At 35.0% G+C, this 25080-nt stretch overlaps 1 protein-coding gene across 1 annotated transcript in view; it reads left to right on the top strand.

Annotated features, from left to right (window-relative positions):
- The first annotated feature begins 7946 nt into the window (after window positions 1–7946).
- RBBP8 (RB binding protein 8, endonuclease) overlaps window positions 7947–25080 on the top strand; it is an 81370-nt gene continuing 64236 nt past the window's right edge. Inside the window, exons 1-3 of the mRNA XM_060311075.2 lie at window positions 7947–8233; window positions 11013–11217; window positions 22461–22503. Coding sequence (XP_060167058.1) covers window positions 11109–11217; window positions 22461–22503 — 152 coding nt within the window. The 5' untranslated portion in view covers window positions 7947–8233; window positions 11013–11108. The remainder of the gene's footprint in view (window positions 8234–11012; window positions 11218–22460; window positions 22504–25080) is intronic.

Below are 25080 nucleotides of genomic sequence, written 5' to 3'. Positions count from 1 at the left end.
TGGGGACACACACTACTGAACACAGCCCAGTAATAGCAGATACTATTTTCAAAAGGATTTATCAAATATACTCAGGTCTTCACTAAATTAGCTCAGATCATAATCAGCTTGATACCAATGCTCCCTTTCTTGGACTTGAAGCTGAATAGATCATAAATCTCTGTTAAATAAATGATTCCTTACAACCACCAATTTCTGAAATAAATGAATAAATTAGTTTCTCCTTTCTATACAATTCTGCAGTTCAGCTAGATAATGGTAAAAATCCCTTGTAATATAATGGAAATAACAATATAATAACTACCTGACTATTTAACTACCAGACTTATTTAAACTTAATTATTTGAATCAAATAAGATGTGGGGCTTCCCTGGTGGCGCAGTGATTGAGAGTCCACCTGCTGATGCAGGGGACACCGGTTCGTGCCCCGGTCCAGGAGGATCCCACATGCCGCGGAGCGCCTGGGCTCGTGAGCCATGGCCGCTGAGCCTGCGCGTCCGGAGCCTGTGCTCCGCAACGGGAGAGACCACGGCGGTGAGAGGCCCGCGTACCACAAAAAAAAAAAAAAAAAAAAGCACTTAACAAATTATCATTTAATCACTTCTATAATTATAAATCTCTCACAATTTGCATAGCAATTCAACAATTTCACTATAATTATATAATGTTAGCAATTGGAAAGATCTCTCTGATTAGCTGTAGCTCTTAAATTTATCTATTATTAACAATAGCTTCTTACACTATTTGAATACATATATATAATCATTCAATCCTTAACAATCTTGTGAAACACCCAAGGCTTATATTATTACCTTCATATCACTGATAAAACAACTGAGGCACAGAGAAGTTAAATTACTTGCTTAATAGGATTATAATTACAAATTATAATTCATTCAAAAAATCAGGTGGAACTGCTACTGATTTCCCACTATCAACCTATACAAATACATTACTATATACTTGCACTTTCCAAAGCTCACAATGATTCCCCACAGCAGAACCTTTGCACATGCCTTCTGCCTGGAAAGCCTGCTACCACTCTGTTCCCAACTGGCAAGCTTTAAGAAATTTCACATATACCACCTCATTTTTACAACCACCCTTTTGGACATACTAAGTATGAGTATTCTCATTTTCCAGTTGCGGAAGTAAGACTTGTCTAGGAAACATGCAGATAACCAGAGATAGGGCCAGAGCATAAACCCTGGTCATCTCTTACTCAGGACTTGCACAGTACCATAGGCTGGGAATATGGCCATACACCATCATTGACTGTAAAATAAGGTCACAATTTTTGGAGCACTTCCTGATCTGGTCCCTTCTGAGATTACAACATAATTCAAGGCTCTTCAATCTATTTAGTTTTAAACTTACTACATGAAAGAATCTAGCTGGGAATCTAGTATAAACACTTTCACTAATTCCATTAGAAGTCAATTTATATTCATCTCTCAAATGTCCACATCTATCGTAAACCAAGTAAAAGGCCATATGTGCCATAATTACTAAGAAATAAAATTATTGCAAAAAAGTCTAAAAAAACTGAGATTAATCCATAGAATAGTGCTTCACTCCAATCCTGACCAAGAGAGCCCAGTTTATTTTCCTCTTCTCAAGAAGACAAATTAAGTTGCTATCAAATTTAAAAGTCCTTATAGTAACCTCATATAATGTAAAGCTTTCTGAAGTAAACAGAAAAATGTACTGGGACTGCAAATTAGCCTTTAGGTAATAATTTTTAATAATTTTTCAGAAACGTTATTTCGTTATTTTCTCAAAAGCATTTTCTAAATTAAAAACAGAAAAGCACAGAATAAGCTTCATAGAGATTCTATTATTTAAAAATAGCATGGTGTACTGAAAAGATCATAGACACAGGACTCATGTCCAGAAGACTGGGTTTAAAGTCTTGGGTCAACTTATCTACTAGTTTGTACATATAGTGCTAGTCACACCACCTAATTTATCAACCTTTCTGAAGAGATGAAAACTGCACCTGTTCTACCTGTATGATACAGTTTTTAGGTTCAAAAGAGAAGATAAGTAGGAACAGTACTTTGTATTTTTATCATCGCAAATTTTTCTTGGACCCATTTTCTATCAGTATTAAACAAACCACTTCCCAACTAATGGGAATTTCAGAGTACTAGCAATAAATCAAAAAGTGCAATTCTTTTATGGCTTACATTATCTGTATCATAATATTCTTTAAAACGAGTTTAGATAGATCTGTACATAGTTGAGAAGAAAATACTCCTGACAAGAGAAGGTCATCTGAATCTTCCCTTTTTTATTAGTTTATATTTCAAATTCCCTAAAGCTTCTGACCATTTGACTTATCACCCAAACCAGGACATTTTTTAGAGTAAATGGGAGTCCTGTTAATAGTTAAGCCAGAAGAACAGACATTAACCAGAACTGTTGCTGGTAAGCCAGGGCATATGGTCATTTTATATAAGTGTACTAGATTTGGGAAGAGGAATTCTATCTATCCTAAATAGTCTGCAAAAACAAATTGTCCCAAAGGGTGAGAAGTGAATTAAAATATAATTTAATTTCACTATTCAGTTCTAATACTTCCGATTATAACTTAAGTAAAATAGAAAAGTATTGGCTAAAACTGAAGGCCTCCTCTAAGAACTGAATTTTAAACGTAAAACATTTTTGGATCAGTAATTATCAAAGCTTCCTTAACCTTAGACTGACATATGGATTAGGAAAAGCAAAATGTCATTATTTTTTAAATAGTCTGTTTTTCTCAAACATGGTTAGAATAAGAAAAAAATGGGGGGAAAAAGTCAGCCAGTGTGTTTGAAGACATAGGTGCAATTTGTGAGGCATGAGTACATTAAAGATCACATCTACATGCCAGCAGTGAATAAATTCAGTAATTCATAGGTGGAAAAATTACCATTTAAGACATGCATCATTATTTTTTTAAGTGGACAAAGCAATGAATATTAAATGTGTTTGCTCCTGTGAACCCATCAAGGAATGCTTTAATTAATAGACTCCAAGTGTCAGTGACTTGTTCCTACAGTTAACTCTTCATAATATTTTCCATTTACATTACTGTAAATATTGTTCCCACAGTTTCCATCATGGCAGCATTATATATATGTACACAGGACAATTTGTATAGAACTACATTTACTGGATAAAAAGATAAAGATTGGTTTTTCAAGATTCCCAAAATACAATCCACTTTTCTACTCTACAGTCTTAGTGATCACTCTTAAATTCTTTTATCATCTCTGCAGCGGTTAAGCTCTGAGGTTCTTACAAATGCCAGTGTTAAAGAAAGGGCCTAACGGCTATCTAACAAAATTCCTAAGCTTCATTAACCTATATTGCAGAGATATGAAATACTGCCCAAGCAGCCACTGTATACAAACTGATGGCCTGGAAGAAAAAGATGCCTCTTTCCACTGACAATAAATAGCAGATCATTAACATCCTGGATCAGCCCACCATCATTTAAACCTATGCCAATAGGCAAGCACACAGTATACTGTATAAGACTATTTATCAAGTATAAAGTGATAGTTCCTAAATTGGGAAAATTATATATCTAATAAAACTTTGCTCATTGCTGATGCGAAATGAAGTAGCTAAGTACTTAAAAACACAAACTACTTTAATAGTTTATAAAGGGAAATGAAGAAGGTATATGTAGCCATAGAGATAATCAAAATACATAAAAGTTTCTCTACCTAAGTTGGAAGTTGGCTATACCGCATGAGGCTACTTTTTCTAATCGGAAAGCAATGTATAATCTTTAATGTCTTTTATAAGCACTTTAATTACCACCTGACTGTCAAAAGAAAAACTGTGATACTGACATCCTCCATGAATGTTAAATATATCTTTTAAAACAATTATAAAACTGCTCAACCTAACTGGAATCTCAGCACCATCAACTCAAATCATAAAACATTTTGGCACTTGGGGCAAGATCACTAATTGATCCAAACAACACCTAGTAATTACTGGAAACAACTTTTTAAAAATTAAATCGTGTTCATTTAGGTTGACACAAATTTTGACAGCATAATTTTCTATTATGTTAATACTTCTCTCTCCTCTTATCCCTCTTATTATTTTAATCTTATTTTTATCTTTCTTATTATCTCTTTTGTTCTGCTCTTAAAGTAGTTCTGACTGTAAGTATACAGCTCACTCCAGTTTACTAGTATTTTGTGTTCGTATTAAAGGTGCTGGACATTATTATGTAAATAATGATAATGGGTTTAATCACTAGATTTTTTGCCTGGGGATACAGGCAAAAAATTTGCTGGGAGGGGAGGAGAATGGCATGATGTGTAGAGTGGGAGAGAGATGGGAAATGCCCAGCACAAATAGGAGAAATAGCCTTAGAGTAGGAAACAGCTCCATAGGAATCAGCTCCAACTTGGTTCTTCAGGTAAATCATGTAACCTCATTTGTTCATTATATATGCTGGGCATGTTTTGTGCCAATATGGTAGCCACTAGGCACATGTGAGTTTGAGCACTTGGAATGTGGCTAATCCAAATTGAGATGTCCTGTGAAGGTGAAATACACATCAGATTTTAAAGCCTCAGTATGAAGAAAAATGATGTAAACGGCCTCATTCATAAATCTGTATATGGATTACATGTTGAAATGATAATATTTTAGATAAATTAGGTTAAACAAAACATATTAAGTTAATTTCACCTGTTTCATTTCACCTTTTTAAATGCGGCTAATAGAAAATTTTAAATCACGTATGTGGCTTTATTGGGTAGTACTGTTCTAAGACTCTCTGATAAGAACCAGGAATACCGAGGAGAATGAAGAAAGCACAGTCTCCGCTATCAAGAAACCCCTTGCAGCCTAGCTGGGTAAGATAAAAGATATAAACATAATTACAATATAATAGCATTAAATGCAGCGACAAAGATACATATAGAAGGGTATGGGAGAATGAGGAGGGCTATTTGTGGAAGGGGGTAGGAAGAAGGGGTGAAGAGAGACATTAAGGTAGTCTCCTGGAAGCTGCACTACCTGAGCTAAGTCTTAAAGGATACGTAGAAAGGGGGTGAAATATTAAGGATCTGGGCGGAGGTAATTTCAAGAGAAGAGGATTGTATGAGCCAAGACAATGAAATAGCAAAGAGCAGGAAGGAGGAATATAAGCAGTCTCCTGTTTTAGAGGGAAAGGATAAGGTGGGGGGTAGAGGTGTAAGGTTAAGAAGGGCTTCTTTGACATTTTAAAGGGATTGAATTTTAATCTTTAGGCAATTGAGAGCCACTTGAAGGGTTTTAAACAAGAGAGTGCCAAGATCAGAAATAATGGTTGGGCATTCTGGCAGCTGTGTGGAAACTGCATTTAGGTGCAAGATTGGAAGCACAGTCTAGGTAAGAAATATCAGGGCCAAAACTAGGGCAAAAAGAGTGAGGATGGATAGGAAAGCACTAATTCAGAACTCTATTTAGGAGGTAACATCAGTAGAATACAGTGATTGACCTGTCCTGACTCCATGGAAAGGGGGTTGATATTATTCTAAAGTGATGGGAAGACCCTGGCATGTCTTAAACTAAGGGAGTGTCATGTTCTGACTTAGGTTTTAAAGAATCATTCTGACTGCTGTTGGAGAATACACTGTAAAGGGAAAACAGTGTAAGTAGAAAGATAGTTGATTAAAAAAAAAAAAAGGAAGGCTATTGCTGCAGAAGAGGTTTCAGATGATGGTGGCTTGGCCCAGGGTGGATACAGATGAGGTGATGAGAAGAAATTGGATTAGGGTTGCATTTTTCTCTGCAAAATGGTACTTCCTAATTCACAGAGTTGAGAAAAGAAAGTTCAGGAAGATCACACTTGTTGAGTCCCATTGTCTTGTTTAACCAAGAGGTGAAGTTGTCTGCTGAGAGTGAGAATACTGTATAGAGGCTTGAGGAAAACAGTGAAGGTTTGGAAGACAGCAAAGGAAACAGAAGGAGCTAAATAAAGGTTATTTTAGAGATTAATTGGTGCCCTATATGAGGTCTGAAACCATGTAATTTTAGTGATATCAGTCTAACCTGTTATGTGATTTCTCCCGTCACAACCCTCAGCTACCCAGCTGTAGGAGGTAAGAAGTTTGTATAGAATGAATCAACAAAGAGTTTCAGTTGTAAAATGGCTTGAGTTACATGATTTCAAAATCTACATAGTTCCAAAATTCTTACAGTTCTAAGAATCCTAGAGTTTTCAGTACACAATTTTTCTCATTGCGGTTAAGTGTACATATATAAAAGTTACCGTTTTAACCATTTCACCACACAATTTTTAAATTGAGCATCCTAACCAAGGGCCTCCAATATGTATGCTAGGACATTAAACTCCCAACCCTCAAGGTGGCAGTGCTGGGCCTGAGGTGGCTGGAATCCTAGTTGCTGTTGCCTCTGGATGGAAGCAGTCTCATTTTTTATCACAATATGTAATACAAGTATTCTTTTTCCAGGTACTGAAAAAGTTTGGGAAGCATTGTTCTAAGCCATAAAATTTGAGAAACCCAGTATTACAAAGAGTTCAAAATATCTGCTTCACTGTTAAGTTTTCTCATAGGACTTCATAATTTACATGTAGGTCTTAAGGCTCCTTATCGGAGGCAGGTATCTACACGTATGCCTACTGTTTCCACCGTTAAAGTGATTTATCATAAAATCCCATAAAGAGAATCTAAGAATTTAGAATGGATTCAAAGATATTCTCCGCTTAAATGAAAAAGATGAGTCCCTCAAGGAACGCCCAATTCATTAATTTTACACGGAGACTGACTCTCTGGCAAGCACTGGGTTAGTTTCTGGTGATAAAAAGGTGAACAAGACATGGTTTTGACCTTAAGAAACTTAAGAGTCTAGTGAGGAGACTGATTTAATTAAATAAATAATGAAAACTGCAATAAGTGTCAGATAGGAAGGCACATAGCACATAGTGCTGTAAGAGGATCTGATAGAAAAGACTAAAACAAGATAAAATTTGGAAGTGAATGATACTTTAACAGGGTAATGAATGTTCAGCAGCTCTCTTTTATAAAGATACCAAAGTTCCTACAGCATTGCTAGGATGGTACAGAAACATCCTGTTATGCCCACTCGCAAGGAGTAAGCTGTGATATTCATCCCTTAAGACCGGGAATGAACGGGAAAATTACTTTTACATTTTATATCTTTGATTTCCCAAATACAACTCTACTTTTTAAAGTTTATAATATCCTCTGTCTTCCTCCCAGGTCTTATAAGTATTAAAAAAAGTATTGAACTGGTTTAAGAAATATTACGATACTGTCTATTCTGTTTATTTTCTTCAACTTCATATATTTAGAATTTCTAACGCTAAAACGCTTCTTTTAAATAGGTAATATAAATAGGAAAATATACTAATAATTTGAATGTTTATAAACGAACAGCCACATAAAACGTTGACTTAAAAAAATTACCTAACAGCATGTTGTTCCAATAAATAATGCGTCACTTCTGATTCCGTCTCATTTCAGGTTCGTCAGAAACTTTCTTTAACCTGAGCAAAATATACATCGTTCATTTTGCTACGCGGCCTCGCCACCCAGTCCGGTCAGGTCGCATCACTAAACTGTAGGTAAGAGCTACCAGCCGGAAAGCTACGTTAGATTGATCTGTGTCCCTTCCCTCCTCAGTTAACTTTAACTTTCCATCTGGTACGGGCCGCTCCTACGTGCTTTCCCAGAAACGGGCTTAAGTCAGACACATTGATCACTTCTTAGGAGAACGTGAATCTCCGCAGACAGAACAGCGTGAGCTTTCTCCGGGCCCTCTCAAAAACCGCGGTGGCGGCCGCCAGCTCTCGGAGCCTCTTCTGACGGCTCAGCGGAAGAGCTCTACTCTCCAGTCACCGCCCAACGCGGTGGGACTCGTCGCCGACCCAGCTCCTCCGCAGGGGGCGTGAGGGGCGCCACCCAGCTCCGCGGAGGTAGGAGGAGGAAGAGGCGTGACGTCGCGGGAACTCCCACACGACGTTGCGTGACGTCGCGCGAGGTCCGGGCGGGGCGAGCGTAGCCGGCGGCCCTCGGGCCCTCCCCCAGCGCTGGAAAACGCGGGCTGCCCCGAGGGGGCGGCTTGGCTGCTGGCGGTGTGGCAGATTAGTGAGGGAACGAGCAGAAAAGCGAACGGCCGTCTCTTCCCCTCTCCAGAGCGTGCTCGCGTTCCTGCTGGGGCTTTCGAGAATCTCGACGCAATCTTGCAAGCCGTGAGTAAAAGGAATCTTTTTCCCCGACCCAAAGCGCTGGGTCCTAGCGGGCTATTTCCGGTCTGGAGCTGCCGGCTGACCGAAGGCGTTTGACCCCGGGGTGGGGATGGCTGTATGGCGCTGGGGCTGAATCTGAGGAGTCGGCTGGAGCCGGCCTGAACTACGCAGGAGGCAGACCGGATTGCGGACGACCCAGCGCTGAGTGCTGTTTCCGAGTCTTCGCACCAGCTGAGAACTTGCTTGCCGGCGCCGGGCCCGCCACGCGCATGCGCCGACCTGCGCCCGGTGTCGCCGCGCGCGCTTCCGGCGCCAGTCGTGTGGTTTGTTCGGCGGAGCGCTTTGGCGAGGGCGGACCGCCAGCCCTTCGCGGTGCGGGAGGAGGCTGATGGCTAAGGGTCCTGGGATGGGAGCCACTGGACCTCTGCTCTGCTCGTAAGAGCAGCAGTCAGAGTCCCTATTCAGTTTGTTCAGGGCCCTTGTGTGAACTGAGGAGCGGCTCTTGCCTCACCTAAGAATGTGTGTGGTGTGACAGGAAAGATCTTCTCTTGAGCACCTTCAGTGTGGTGGTTTGTGGTTTACATTGCAACAGGAGGCACAGAAATGTATTAAATTATTGCAAACTGTTGAGCCCTGGATGCAACTTGAGAGGCAAGATGCACATTTTTGAGAAATTATTCGTGCAGCGAATAACGGTTCAATATCAAAAGAAATGCCAGCAAAAAGTGCTAAGCATGCAAAATAGATTGGAGAGGGTTTCAAGTTTCGAGTTGATGTGGAATACAACAATATATTGAACCAAAAACTGGAAAGCGCCCTGAAATATTCTTGACAACAAGCATCTAGACACACAGACACACACACACTGTAAAAGAGCAAGGAAGATGATTGCCATAAGCTGTTCAATATCTGAACAGCTTAGTATTGATAAATTGTTATGTGGGGGGAAAAAAAACACTTAACCTTTTTATTACCCCTGAAGGTAGAATAAAGGAAGCTTATCTTACACTATTGGTTTTAAACTATTGAATGCTAAAATATACAATTTTAAATTGTTCATTAAAGTAACTAAAACTTTGTTTTGAACTTTTTGATTAATAAAAACAATTAACATTTTTGTTTTGTTTTTTTTGCTTCTTAGGAGTATTTTGGAGTTCATTGGCATCACAACTTGAGTTGCAGCAGCGACGTGGCCGTAGTAGACGTGTCCTAGCAATGTGACCTCGGACGAGTCACTTAGTCTCTTAAGCCTGTTTTCTTAAACTCTAAAATGAAATTAATAATATCAGTAGTAGCTGTTTTATACAATGTGAAGATTAAATTAAAAGGAAATATAAAACAGCACACTCCATGGTACATAGTGAACACTTAATAAATGGTGGCTTTTATTGACAGTAGTATAGACCCATTGATTTATCTTTTAGATAAATAAAAGATAAATTTAGATAAATAAAATTTATTTAGATAAATTTAGATAAATAAATAAATGGAATTTATTTAGATAAATTTTAGATAAAATTATTTAGATAAATTTTAGATAAAATTATTTAGATAAATTAGATAAAATTTATTTAGATAAATTTAGATAAATAAATAAATGGAATTTAAATTTAAATTTATCTAAATTTAGATAAATAAAATTTATTTAGATAAATAAAGCTATTTAATAAATAGTTGAATACAAGCCTCTTTAGAAATTAAAAATAATTTCCTAATATTATGTAAAATCTAGTACTTGTTCAATTTTCACTGATTATCTTTAAAAAAAGTGTAATCACAATTTTTGAAAAGCTTAATAAATGTATTTTTATTTCTTTAGTGTTTTATAGTTTACCAAGTGGCTCTGCACATAATATTGCTCCCTTTAGACATGCCCTTGCTTATCTTAGCCTCTTCATCAGAGACCTCAGGAAGTGGTTAGTAAAAGACACTTAAATCCGTTTGGGCACTTGTTAGCAATGGTAAGGCATTGACTAAGGAGCCAGATGTGAGGGTTAGTAGATTTGTTAATCATTTTATTGTAATTTTTTAGTAGTAGCTAGTTAATGGTTCCAGTTTAAGAACACATATTAAAATATTTATTAATCCACTTGAACTTAATAGCCTGTTGCTTCCTTGAGGGGCTACACAAATAATAAACTTAATCATTCACCTTTATTCTGAGAGGCACAAAATAGCTTTACCCATATTTGCCTTGTTTTTAGATGTTTCCGTATTCATAGATCTTGGCTGTGTCTGTATCTTGCTCACCAAATTTCATTGTTATGAGAAAGCTGTTCAGAGACTCGTGTTAGTCAGTCATCTTTCTTGCTCTTTTACAGTGTGTGTGTCTAGATGTGAATGCTTATTAAGTCAAGAATATTTCAGAGTGTTTTCCAGTTTTTGGTTCAATATATCGTTGTATTCCATATCAACTCAAAAGTTAAGAAAGCAATAAATTCTTTTAGAATGGGGAAACAGTACTGACCATGAATGATTACAAACCTCTCTATATCATAGTCCTTTCAATTAAACATAATGTAGGTAATTACTTCCTCATAGGCGGAATAAGAAAAAATTTGCCTGAAAGAGTAGCTTAACTTAAGGCCAGGTAACTGAAATTGGGGCTTTTCTCACCATACTCATCTTTTTTCCTCACTTCCACCCCCTCAAATTCTAAAGTGATTGATCATAGGTAAATAAGGAAAACTTGAGATCAGCTGCCTGGTCTTGAAGTCATCCTGATTTCAAATTACACAAAGATAAATGCAGAATTCACTTACGTTGCAATCTGTTGTTTCAGGTATTTGAACTGACCAAAGACAACTTCAGACCTGTATAATGTAACAGAAAAGGTCAGAAAACATTAGGCAGTAGAAGTGTGAGCATATTAAGTAAGATGAACGTCCCGGGAAGCAGTTGTGGAAGCCCTAGTTCTGCAGATGTATCTAATGACTTTAAGGATGTTTGGACAAAACTAAAGGAGTGTCATGATAAAGAAGTACAAGGTAATTTTTTTCTGAAATACTTGTAGCAGTATTCTGCTGAGACTATAATAATAATAACTAATTTTTATGACAGTTCAAAGATCTCATTTTTAAGGGACCTTTACTATTCCAATTTTGGGTGATTCATTTTTATGGTTGAGTTGTTGCTTTTTGACTACAGACAACTAACCACAGAATGTAGCTCCTGCACAGCTTGTAGTTACTTGTAATATGTATGGTGTGGTGGAAGGGGCATAGAAATTGTTGACCGAAGATCTGGATTTGAATTCTAATTTCATTTATGTACTTGCTCTGTGATCTCAGCAAGTTACGTAACCTCTAAACTTAATTATCTTCTGTAAAATTATTTGCAGGATTGTTTATTGACATAAAAATACTACCTAAGTCATTCAACAAACCTTCAGAATTTGTATCTCAGTGCTTGGGTTTGCCACCAAGCCCTGAGACCCAAAAGTAAATGGCAGTTTGCCTTCAAAGAGCCTGCAGTCTGGTAGAGAGAGAGTCATGTGAACAGATAATTAACAGTATAGTGAAATAAGGGCTAAAAGGTTTATATGAAATGCAATGAGCATACAGAGAATTGAGCTGTTGCGATTAGGTTGAGTATATAAATGTTATATATGATTGTGTTAAAATGTACTATTAAAAGCTAAACTATTAAAGGTAAACTCAACGTCTGATAGTAAGCCTTAATATACCTATCTAATTCTGTGACTTTCATGTAATACATTTCCCCCATGTGTGGGAAATGCTTCGTATTACATTTGTTTCTTGATTACCTACTGCAACCATAGGTTAATACTACCGTGCTTTATAGTTTTTTTCTTTTCCCTCAGTTGAATAGCTTTCTTTTTTTTTAAAATTGAAGTATAGTTAATTTACAATGTTGTGTTGGTTTCAAGTGTACAGCAAAGTGATTCAGTTACACATATATATACATATATGTATTCTTTTTCAGATTCTTTTCCATTATAGGTTATTACAAGATATTGAATATAGTTCCCTGTGCTGTATAGTAGGTTCTTGTTGTTTACCTGTTTTATATATAGTAGTGTGTATATGCTAATCCCAAACTCCTAACTTATCTCCCTCCACCCCACCCCACCCCCAGTCCCCTTTGGTAATCATAAGTTTGGTTTCTTTGTCTCTGAGTCTATTTCTGTTTTGTAAATAAGTTCATTTGTATCATTTTTTTTGGATTCTACATATAAGTGATATCATATTTGTCTTTGTCTGGCTTACTTCACGTAGTATGATAATCTCTAGGTCTATCCATGTTGTTGCAAATGGCATTATTTCATTCTTTTTATGGCTGAGTAATATTCCATTGTATATATATACCACATCTTCTTTATCCATTCATCCATCGATGGACATTAGGTGCTTCCATGTCTTGGCTATTGTAAATAGTGCTGCTATGAACATTGAGGTGCATGTATCTTTTCAAATAAGAGTTTTCTCCTGATATATGCCCAGGAGTGGGATTGCAGGATCAACTGGTAACTCTTCTTTTAGTTTTTTAAGGAGCCTTCATACTGTTTTCATTTCCCTAATGATTAGTGATGTTAGCTTTTCATGTGCTTATTGGCCATTTGTGTATCTTTGGAGAAATGTCTATTCAGGTTCTTTGCCTGTTTTTTAATCATATTGGTTTTTGTTGTGGTTGAAGTTCTTTGTATATTCTGGATATTAATCTTTTACCTGATATATGGTTTGCAAGTATTTTCTCCCATTCTGTGAGTTGCGTTTTCACTCTGTTAATTGTGTCCTTTGATGCATAGAAGTTTTTAATTTTGATATAGTCTAATTTATCTACTTTTTTCTTTTGTTGCCTATATTTTTGGTATTATATCCAAGAAATCATTGCCAGATCCATTGCCATTAAGTTTTGCCTTGTGTTTTCTTCTAAGAGTTTTATAGTTTTAGATCTTATGTTGAGGTCCTTTTTCCATTTTGAGGTGAATTTTGTATATGGTGTAAGGTAAGGATATAACTTCATTCTTTTGCTGTGGATATCTAGTTTTCCAGCACCATTTGTTGAAAAGACTGTCCTTTCCCCATCGAATGGTCTTGGCACCCTTCTCAAAAACCATTTTTTTGAGAAGGGTGCCAAGGCTCTATTGTAATTGGTCTGTATGTTTGTCTTTATGCCAGTACCATATTGTTTTGATTATTGTAGCTTTTTATTAAGTTTTGAAATCAGGAAATATGTGACTTCCAACTTTGTTCTTTTTCAAGGTTGTCTTGGCTATTCGGAGTCCCTTGAGATTTCATATGAATTTTAGGACATATTTCCCTACTTCTGCAAAAAAACATCATTGGGATTTCAATAGAGATTGCATTGCATCTGTAGATCACTTTGAGTAATGCTGACATCTTAACAATATTAAGTCTTCCAGTCCATGAACATGAGACGTCTTTCCTTTTCTAAATTTCTTTCAGCAATGTTTTGTAGTTTTCATCATGCAAGTCTTTCATCTCCTTGGTTAAGCTTATTCCTTATTTTGTATTGGATGCTTTTGAATGCTATTGTAAATGGAATTTTCTTAATTTTAGATGCTATTGTAAATAGGATTTTCTTAATTTCCTCTTCAGAGTGCACGTGGTTTATGTAAAGAAACACCACTGATTTTTGTGTGTTGCTTTGTATCCTACAACTTCGCTGAAAGTTTCTATTTCTTAATTGTATTTTTTGAATTCTTAGCTGAGAAAAACATTAGAAACTCTTTAATTTTATTATGGAAGGTTGGAATTCAACTACATCTGCTACTCCACTTACATCTGTTACTGCTCTATTACTCTCATTCTTTGATAGATTTTTCTGATCCATGTTTCCATTAAAACTCTTTCAGCATATTGGAATTGCTGATGCAGTCAGGGTACATTAGTGTTCGGTTAGAAATCCAGGTGTCAATGAAGTTATTATTGTTTTATCCATTTTTTTTTAATTTAAACTTTTTTTTCTAAAATTGTGAAAACACAAAATAAACAGCAGAAATTTACCCTCTTCTCCCCACACACAAACAGGTAACCACTTTTATTATCTTTTGTGTGTGTATTTTTTTTTAAATTTAAAGTTTAAGACTTTTTAATTTTAGGAAATATTGTACATTTATAAAAGTAAAGAAAATAGTATAATGAACTCCTATTTACCCATCACTCAGCTTCAACCATTATCAGTACACAGCCAATCTTGTTTTACTTATTTTGCATTTGCATCTTTATCCCTCTTCCACTCAGTTACTTTGAACTTTCTGACATAATTTCATCTATAAATACTTCAGTATATTCCAGTAGTCTTTTTTAACAAAAAATTGCCATTATTATACTAACAAATTCTTTAATGTCATCTTATACCTATTAGATGATTATGTTCAAATTTCCCCAGTTATCTAAAATGTCTTTTTATAGTTGGTTTGTTCCCATCTGTATCTAGAAGAATTCTCCATGTTGTGTTTGATTAATATATCTATTGATTATTTTCAGTGTAGTTTTAGTTTATGTTTCCCTTATGAATGAGATTAAGCATCTTTGCTTATGCTTGAGGGTGATTTGTATTTCTTTCTTAAGAACTGTTTATATACCTGATTATTCTTTGGTTGGCCTTTTCCCTATCAATTGATAGGAGCTGTTTATATGTGAGGCAGATTAGTTCACTTCAAATATTTGAAAGTTTAGAAATTCAAATTTGTTGTTAGTGATAAACATCTGATTTTTAAGTGACTGTGCTTGTGGTCATATGTTCAGGGACAAATATGAGTATTTTACATTAATTCTGCTCTTCATTTGACTACACTGTTTTCCCCCAGAAAATGTAGTGTGAAACACTGAGGAAGTATTCTGAGTTTTAGTACTGACTTGCTATTCATTCAGTGAGCAGTTATTGAATTATATGCTGAGAATGGTAGCAGTTGCTGAGAATACAACAGTGAAGAAGACACAGTAAGTTTTGGGGGCATTGTATTCATCCTCTTTCGGAAAATATTTATACACTGTAGTTATATAATGAAATGATAGCAAAAATAATCCAGATACAAGATATTCTGTCTTGTATAATGGCTACACTGATAATAACAATGTAATCAGCTACGTGCACTTTTAAAACTGCAAAGGAATAATAACATCTCCCAACTTCTGTTGAAGAGAAGCCATATCCTCCTCTTGGTTTATAATACTGTGACCCCAGCATGTAAGTTTACCAATAGGAACAGTTTCAAGTTTAAACTATTATAGGAGCTATACACTATGAAAAAGCTTATTCTTTGTGACCTGGAGGTAAAGCAAATACAATATCTTCAAATGATTTAAATAGGACCAGATGTACTTGAGTTTTTAATTAAACATTTAACAGAGAAGAATTAGCATTCTGCCATCTTCAAGTATAAGGTTAAATTCTTTATCCTTTAAATGATTACTTTCTGTTGTCTTATAATAAGACATTAAAATTTTAAGAAGATCATTAAAATTTTATTATGCAGAGTCCCTATCTTACTCATCTTTCTACCTGCATTTCCATAGGTGAAAGTGCTTGGCACATAGTAAGAAGTTAGTAAATGGTATCTGAATGAATTGCATAGTTTAGCTGCATCAGTGAAACATTTTCTTGAACATAAGTTTTTTAAATCCCATAATATATGAAAATATCAAAATTTCATATCTCTAAAACCCTGAAATGCTTTACTACCCATTTACTTTAAATTTTCTATTTTTAGATGATACTGTAGAAAGTTGGGAAAAGAAAAATAAATCACCATTTTATAGGAATGGCATTTGTTTATTCTTTCCTAGTTTTAAAAGAAATGCATGTAGCTTATTGTATTGTTGTCTTCAGTGTACATACTGTTTTATATGTGACTTATTTTTGCGGTTATTTCATTACTTAACCAAACTGCTTGTTTTTCATGTGGTACATAATCTTCATTTTAGAATTTTTAGGCATACCCATTTAAAACTGGGACAGTTTTATTTTTTAGGCTCCTAATTTAACAAGGATAAAGTATTTGGCAGCTTTCTTCCTCATGTTCATTGGTGTTTCAGGGTCTTCAGGAGACCTCTATGATGAGGAAGCATCAAGAAAATAAATAACATATTGTTTGATAAGAACAATATGCTATTCATCAGATTACAGAACATATAAGACTCACAAATATTACATAATGGATAATTTCTTTTTAAAGTGTGTACTCCTCATGGCCATACTCTTAGTATGGCCACACTCGCAGGAGCATTAGTTTATATACATGGAAAAACTTTAAGGAAGGAATACAGAAGTTGTTGATGATTTTGATTAATATCTATGTGCTTTATGAATGGTAGGTATTGGATATATGTTTGAGCTGATGAGAGAAGATAACTTCTGGCATATTATAATATATTGATCAGGCTACTTTTGCCAATTTCAAAATCACTTATGGTTTCTTAAAAGTTTTAAATGATCGTGCACTAGTTTTTAAAAATTAGTATGTTATTTAAAAACATTTTGGTTGGGCCCAGGCAAATTTGTTGAAAGGAAGACTTTTTTTGACAGTCCCTTGTCAATGTGTTCCAGATAGTTCCATATAAAATTAGATCCTGTGACTCTGTGATAACATCAAAGACATGCCTAAAGGGTACTTAATTTTTTTTTTTAAAGTAGAGGATCCACTTGGAGAAACCAGTATAAGAGGCTATTTGAAAGACGTCAAACATGGACTTGTCCAGACTTTGCAGGTTTTGAAGTATACATAGGAATTAAAATTCAGTCATTGCTTTTAAAACTTCGTGTCAGGTTAAAAAAAAAAAAGGGGAAAGAAAAGATATGAAGGTAGTACCTGAGTTATATAATTTTTCTTAGATACGCATAAGAACTTAAATGCATCTGAACTTGTTTGGATACAATATTTTTTTGCCTTTTAAAATCCCTTTCAGTATCAGGTTTATTATTAAAAAGCACAGGTAATAAGATGGAATTTAGAATATTTTTCATAATGTCACCATTTTAATAAATGGTTTTTGTCCATGCTATGTTTTACCATCAACATCTCATCTAGTAATGTTTTCTATATCTGGTAAATAAGGTAATCAATTTCATAGAAAACTAGGCAGATTTTTGAGGACAGAATTGGAGCCCCATTGAAGAAACGGAAAGTATAGAGGCTCTAATATGACAGGATAAATATTTCTTGATTCAGTTTTGGATTGCTCCATTTATTTTCTTAGATGTTTCATCAAAAATTCCAAAAACATAACATTCATATTAAGACTACACAAATTAGCAATGAAAGGAATTGCGAGTAATTTTGGTCCATAACATCAGTGTCCTAGTCATTAAGAAAGGCTAGTCGTCAGGAAAATGCAAATCAGAACCACAATGAGATATCACCTCACACCTGTCAGAATGGATATCATCAAAAAGAGCACAAATAACAAATGTTGGCGAGGATGTGAAGAAAAGGGAACCGTCATACACTGTTGGTGGGAATATAAATTGTTGTAGCCACTGTGGAAAAAAGTATGAAGGTTGCTTAAAAAACTGAAAATAGACCTGCCATATATGACCCAGCCATTGCACTCCTGGGTATATATCCGGAAAAAAACAAAAACAGTAATTCGAAAAGATACATGCACCTCAATGTTCATAGCAGCATTATTTGCAGTTGCCAAGATATGGAAGCAACCCAAGTGTTCATCAGGAGATGAATGGATAAAGATGTGGTGTATATATGTACTCAGCCATTAAAAAAAAAAAAAAAGGAATACTACTCAGCCATAAAAAAGAAATTTTGCCATTTGCGGTAACATGGGTGGACTTAGAGGGTATTATGCCAAGTGAAATAGAGAAAGACAAATACTGTATGATGTCACTTATATGTGGAATCTAAAAAATACAACAAACTAGTAAATATAACAAAAAAGAAGCAGACTCACTCAGACTCAGATACAGAGAACAAACTAGTGGTTATCAGTGGGGAGAGGGAAGTGGGGGGCAATATAGGGTAGGAGATTAATAGGTATAAACTATTAGGTATAAAATAAGCTACAAGGATAGGGACTTCCCCAGCAGTCCGTTAACCCAGCAGTGGTTAAGACTCCGCACTCCTATTGCATGGGGCTTGGGTTCGATCCCTCGTCCGGGAACGGAGATCCCACATGCCGCACAGTGCGGCCAAAAACAAAAACAAAAGGATATATTGTACAACACGGGAAATATAGCCAATATTTTATAACAACTATAAATGGAGTGTAACCTTTAAAAATTGGGAATCACTATATTGTACACCTGTAACAATATTATACATCATTTATAATTCAATAAAAAAAGCACTATCATTAACTCTCACATGTTATTTTCCATTTGTGTTAATGTAAATTCGATAATATCCACAAAAAATTAATTTACCCATTTTGAGATCATTAAATCTTAAGAGTAAACTAAGCACACCTTAAATATGGCTGCGTCTCATAAAGACAAGTGTCTTTACTTTGAAGTTGAAATAATTGATTAGGCAGTTACAGGAATACTAGTAGTTGTGTTTTTGGTAGAAGCTTAATGCTTTGAGCTATATATAAAGCCACTATTTATCAAGAAGTGTTATTAGGCTTACAATTTATAATTCAGAACCATAAATAACTTGTTTTACAGTGACAGTACATACATATATGGTTTATTCTGGGTAGCAAACGAGAATGAGTAAAAATTAACATAGCACTGATTTTTATTTTGTTTATAACAAATTGAATTCTTGGCTTATTTCTGAATTCTTACTTAAATTTGTTTCTTGTATTATGTTCGTGACTACACATATGGGCCCTTAATTGTTTCATTTCTTTGAAAATTCACATACACGTTATAAGGTTAATTGTAGTGCAGCGCTTTTGGTTTTTTCAGCGCTGTTTCCTCATTAGGTGTCTCAGGTTGCCAGTGTTACAATCCTAAATACTTTTTTGAACAGACTACCTGTTCATACAGGAGCTGCATTGTTGTATAGCCTCATTCCTTCCGATGGGTGTGGAGCAGGATTAAAGCACACTTTATAGGGGTTCTAATTGTGGATGCCTAATTGACTTGATGAATGGCAAATGCTAAAATTTAAACACACATACATACACATACACACATAAAGCTGTTTCAGGGCTGATCTGCATGACAGAACAAATGCCTCACAGGTGTTGAATGCTTACAAGATAAAAGAGTAGTCTTTCCATATTTCCCAAGAATTTTCTTTTGAAGTTTATAAGGATTTTCTGTCTCATTGTTTCTTTTCTTAAAATGGTTTATGGCAATAATCCATTTCATCTTGGGTGCACTCTTCACTTCTAAAGGCGGACCTGAGTTTTAGAATTGGCCAAAATTAAAAAACAAGAAAATCTAAAAGCAAGTAAATTTTCACACACTTTGGGAAGGGTAAAAGAGTGAAAAACTGCTGACTCTAGTCTTTGGCCTAGTAGGGTCACAAGTTCTTTTCTTAATTCTTCAAGAATGATTTGATGCTTTACTAAGTACTTTCAAGGCCTTGTGAGTTTGTCATCATTACCTGAAAAAGAAGGAAGCTTCTCCAGCTACGAACTTGACAGATGGAAAAGATTTTTTTAAAAAATCAAAAGATCACACCAGTTTTTATTTTAAACAGTGAAAAACTAATGTTTCCCTTTATTATAATAATTTACATTTTAACAGTATTCCAACTCTTAGGGTAAATATTTTTCCATATTTTTTTTTTTTAGCTTTTCATTTTGAGCTTATTGTAGATTCACACTGTAGTATATACCCTTTACCCAGTTCACCCCAGTGGTAACATCTTGTATAACTATAGTATAATAGCACAACTTAGAAATTGACATTGATACAATCTATCAATCTTATTTAGATTCTGCTACTTTTACATGCCCTCATTTGTGTGTGTGTTTTAATTCACTAACGTGTAGATCCCTGGATTACCAAGGGTCCCTAATGCTAAGTCCCCAACCACCTTCCTCCCACCCCAACCCCTCCAGCTCCTGGCCACCCATAATCTGTTCTCCAGCTCTATAATTTTGTCATTTTAAGAATGTTATGTATGTGGAATCACATAGGGTGTACTTTTGGGGTTGGCTTTTTTTTTCCAACTCAGCATAATTCCCTTGTAGTCCATCCAGGTTGTTGCATATTTTAATACTTCTTTCCTTTTTATTGCTGAGTAGTACATGTGGTACAAGGATGTACTGCAGTTTTGTTTCGTTTTGTTTTTTTTTAACAGTTCACTCACTGAAGGATATTTGGGTTGTTTCTGTTTTGGGCTGTTATGAATAAAGCTGCTGTGAACATTTGATTACAGGTTTATTCATAACATTTTATTTATTCAAATTATAGGCCATAGAAATGAGGGTAAATGTATCATATCAGTTGGACATTTCCTAGAGGTGAAATTTGAGATATGGCGCAAAAGTATAACTAAAAAATTCTCCAGGGCCTTTATTTTTCCATAATAACTGGATTTCCTGGCATTAAATCCTTACCTCTTGGGCAGTAAGAAAAGGTGACTTCCCCATTAGTATCTGTATGACTTTTTTTTTTTTTTTTAAACATCTTTATTGGGGTATAATTGCTTTACAATGGTGTGTTAGTTTCTGCTTTATAACAAAGTGAATCAGTCATACATAAACATATGTTCCCATATGTCTTCCCTCTTGTGTATGACTTTTAATTTCATCCCTAGTCAGCACCAGGGAGGGGGAGATTGTGGAGAAATGTATAGGTCTGTTTTCTAAAACTCTTACTTAGCTAAATAATGTTGTTCAGACAGATAATAAAAAATCCTGTTCTTAGAAGTGACAAATTTATTAATGTTTCTACACAAATTATATGGAAAGATTTTCTAAATGTATAACTTACTAGAATCCATAAACTACCAAAAACAGTCAATGTTTAATTTTTCAGAAATTAGTTAACTAATAACCATTTATTGGGGATTAACTATGCCCCAAATAAAAGAAATTCTTAAGTAGATACAGAATTTTAAAACTTTCTAGGCACTGTTTTTAAAAGTGAATATAATATCCACAAGTGGGAAAATTGTAGAATAGTAAAAAAATTGGTTTAGGAATCTGAAAATGTAAACACAGAAGTTTTTCCCCCCTTTTAATAATCACATTGCAGAAAATAGCATAGAGAAAATAGAGAACCAAATAGTTTAGTGTTGCTAAATAGACTTATTCTTTTTTACTTAATGATTTTAATAGCTGTGTATTATTCTGTCTAGTGGTTACATCATATTTTACTTAAACTCGTCCCTATTTTAAGCATTTTATATTTCAATACATTGTTTAATATTCTTTGTGACTATGAGTTTCTCTATAGTTTGGATTATTTAGGTTAGAATCCAAGATGTGGGATATTGATGAAAAAGAGTCCTGTTATATATCTCTAGCTTGCTTTCCAAAAGAATTGTGCTAATTTATAATACCTCCTGCAAAGCATGGCAGTGTAGTTTTACAACACTTTTATCAACACTGGGTATTATAATTTTTATAATTTTGCTAAGTAATTTTTTGGGTTTGGATTTATATTGCTAGTGGTGTTGGATATATTTTCATGTTTGTTTAATGGCTGTTTTTCTCCTTTTAATTATTGTTTCTGAGACTGAGGAATGTCACTCTTATTTTGTTCATATCCTTTCTTGCAGTCTCAATGCTCATCAGCCTGCTTTCTTAACAGTAATTACCCAAGTCCCATAGGCAGTGGTCTTCTATTTTGTATTGGACTCAATTAAAATTAAAAATACATATAACACATGTAATACATATCTTGAGCTAAAAACAGTACTGCCTTATGTTAAGTACTTTTTTGTAAGCAATTGTGTTCCTAGTCCCGGACTTCCTGACACAATCTGTTTTAATCCCAGAAGATTTGAGCCTACATAAGCACTATTGCTGTTATCAAAATACATAGGCTATGCCAGAACATAAACCTTCATTTATAGTGAACTTCTAATTATATGCTTGCCCATGCTATTGGGAAGTAACGCACTTCAGGTGGAGAAAATTTCATTCTATTTGGCTGTCATACAATAGACTAAGAGCAATAATGTTGCAAATACTCTTTTGTGACCTAAGGGTGCAAGTGAGGGAAATACACTTTTCAAACTAATGGGACCTGGCTCATTGTTCAGAGGCCAGGCTCAAGTAACTTAATAGTGTAGCATTAGATTCATAAAGAAACTTAGATTAACTGCTTTTGAAACGATAAAATGTATAAATAAAATACTGAGGATTTTTTTCTTTTTCAGGTTTACAAGTAAAAGTAACCAAACTGAAAAAGGAACGAATTTTGTAAGTATCAGCATATATAACACTGATGTCCTATTTATAAAGTAATTGATATTGATGTCCTATTTGAATTCAGTGTTTTATTTATAAGGAAGTTAGCTTTACTTAGTGTGGACCTTGTGTAGTTGACAGCAAGTTATTCAAAATTCTAAAGGAAAAAGAATAATTTTGAGTATAATCTTAGTTAATATTTGCATATATTTATATTTTAACATAATTTTAATATGTGTATAATCTTTTTCCTTAAAATATTTATTAAGATGGAAACTGATCTATAAATCATTTTGATCTGTTAATGGCATTTTTTTCTCAACTATGATTGATACCTGGAATTTAAGATACTACAAGATGGGGAGCAGAATAAGTCTGGGATTTCTAACTCATATAAGAAATGGGAACTAAATGGATATTCTGAGACCCCTTTTAACTAATCTGAAATTACCAGCAGTTCCCCTGAATTGTTTTGGTTATTAAGCCCAGAATCAGATCTGATTTTCTAAGTCAGGAGCAGATTTTACTCGCAGTTCTTTAGACCTTCCGCATTCAGGAATCTGAAACAGATGGCATAATAGAATGTTATTACTCATAACAAAAATTAATATCATTGTGACTAATAATAATTGCATTTGCTTTACAGTATATACCAATAGGTCTCAGTTCCTTCATATTCTAAAGCTTCCAAGACTGTAACCAGAAGCTGGAGTTACCAACCACTCATCAAAACACACCTCACTATTTTTGCTATTATAATCTGAAAATAGAAATTGTGAAGTTTTCCATTACACCTGTAAAGTTTGGAAGATGACCTAGATACAGAAATGAGAAATCATAAATTTTTAAAACAGTTTTTTTGAAGAATAATTTTAGGATTCTTAATTACTGACACTTTTAAATGCTTTGCATGTTGAAAATGTACCTGTTCCTACCTTAAAGGTGTCATTTTAAACATTTAAATTTAGGATGTATATCTTATTAGTTTATCATATTTTCTTACTGTGAGACCAAAAAAACACCAGAAGGGACTTTTATGGTAAAGAAGATGTATTCTTTCACATAGAAGGCCCAAAGTAGGGAGATTCTAGGACTGGTTATCACTTACTTCTGTCTTTCTTCTCTGCCATCTTTAGTGTTCAGACTTGCCCTGTTAGTCTTGATTCACTTCAGTATGTCAAGCTGGCCGTCATCATTCTAGTTATCACTTGCACAACATCTTTGTGTCCTTTTATTTTTACTAATTATAAAGATTTGTCAGAAGCAGCCCCCAGCAGACTTCCTCTAACTCATTGACAATGTTCATTCCTAAATAATAACTGGCAAAGAGAATTGAATTAACATGATTGGCTTACACTAATTATGACACTACTTTATATGTATTCCAGGATTAAGTGAATAAGTAAGTATATTGTTGATAAGGAGACTTTTCCTCAGTGGTGAAATTGTTTTTGAGTGGTTTGAGATTAAACATTATGAAATACACTTATTCTATTGTTTTCATCTTCACCTTTGCTTATAGCCCAGCTAGTGATGGTGGCTACAAGCATTGTTAATCAGAAGATGAGTATGTACTATCAGTGACTTGGTATGCTGATTTAACACATACTACACTAAATAGCTAATTACTGTTTGTTGGAGTTATTCTACAAGTCTCCTCTTTTATATATAATAATACTGTATAGGAATTCTTGTTCCCTCTTACCATTATAATACCCAAAGTGTAATATTTTGGAGTTGATCAGTAGTTAGACAGTGAGCTCTTTATATTGTACCTTGGTTCAGTGTTGGTAAATGACCTTATAAATCCTAGATTAACAACCATTGATTAGAATGACATCCTTTAGAATCAAAATGTTGGTCAGTTTTTAGAAACATTGTGTTTGCTATTTGATTTTATATTTTAAACTACATTCACTAAATGTTTTTGAAGGAATTTAGTTTTATTAAAAATGGATCCTTCTTGTAGACCTAGTAATTTTACTTTCTAAAATGTTACTATTTTAAATGATAGATTTATAGCTGTAGAATAGTATTTCCTCTTAGCTAGAATCATAATCATTTTCCTGCAGATTGAATGATTAGGCATAGTTAGAAATGATCTAGGGCCTTCCTGGTGATCCAGTGGTTAAGAATCCGCCTTCCAATGTGGGGGACGCAGGTTCGATCCCTGGTCAGGGAACTAAGATCCCACATGCCACGGGGCAACTAAGCTCGCGCACCACAGCTACTAAGCCCACACACCACAACTAGAGAGCCCACGTGCCACAACTAAGACCTGATGCAGCCAAAAACAATAAAAATAAATTTAAAAATTTTTTTAAAAGATCTAGATTTGGGCTTCCCTCGTGGCGCAGTGGTTGAGAGTCCGCCTGCCGATGCAGGGGACACGGGTTCGTGCCCCTGTCCGGGAAGATCCCACATGCCGCGGAGCGGCTGGGCCCGTGAGCCATGACCGCTGAGCCTGCGCGTCCGGAGCCTGTGCTCCGCAACGGGAGAGGCCACAACAGTGAGAGGCCTGCATACCACAAAAAAAAAAAAAAAAAAAAGATCTAGATTTGCTTATAACAAATGTACTTTTTTTTAACT

This window comes from Globicephala melas, chromosome 13 (genome assembly GCF_963455315.2).
Source record: "Globicephala melas chromosome 13, mGloMel1.2, whole genome shotgun sequence".
NCBI classification, from domain to species: domain Eukaryota; kingdom Metazoa; phylum Chordata; class Mammalia; order Artiodactyla; family Delphinidae; genus Globicephala; species Globicephala melas.
This window is presented reverse-complemented; position numbering and strand designations above follow the sequence as displayed.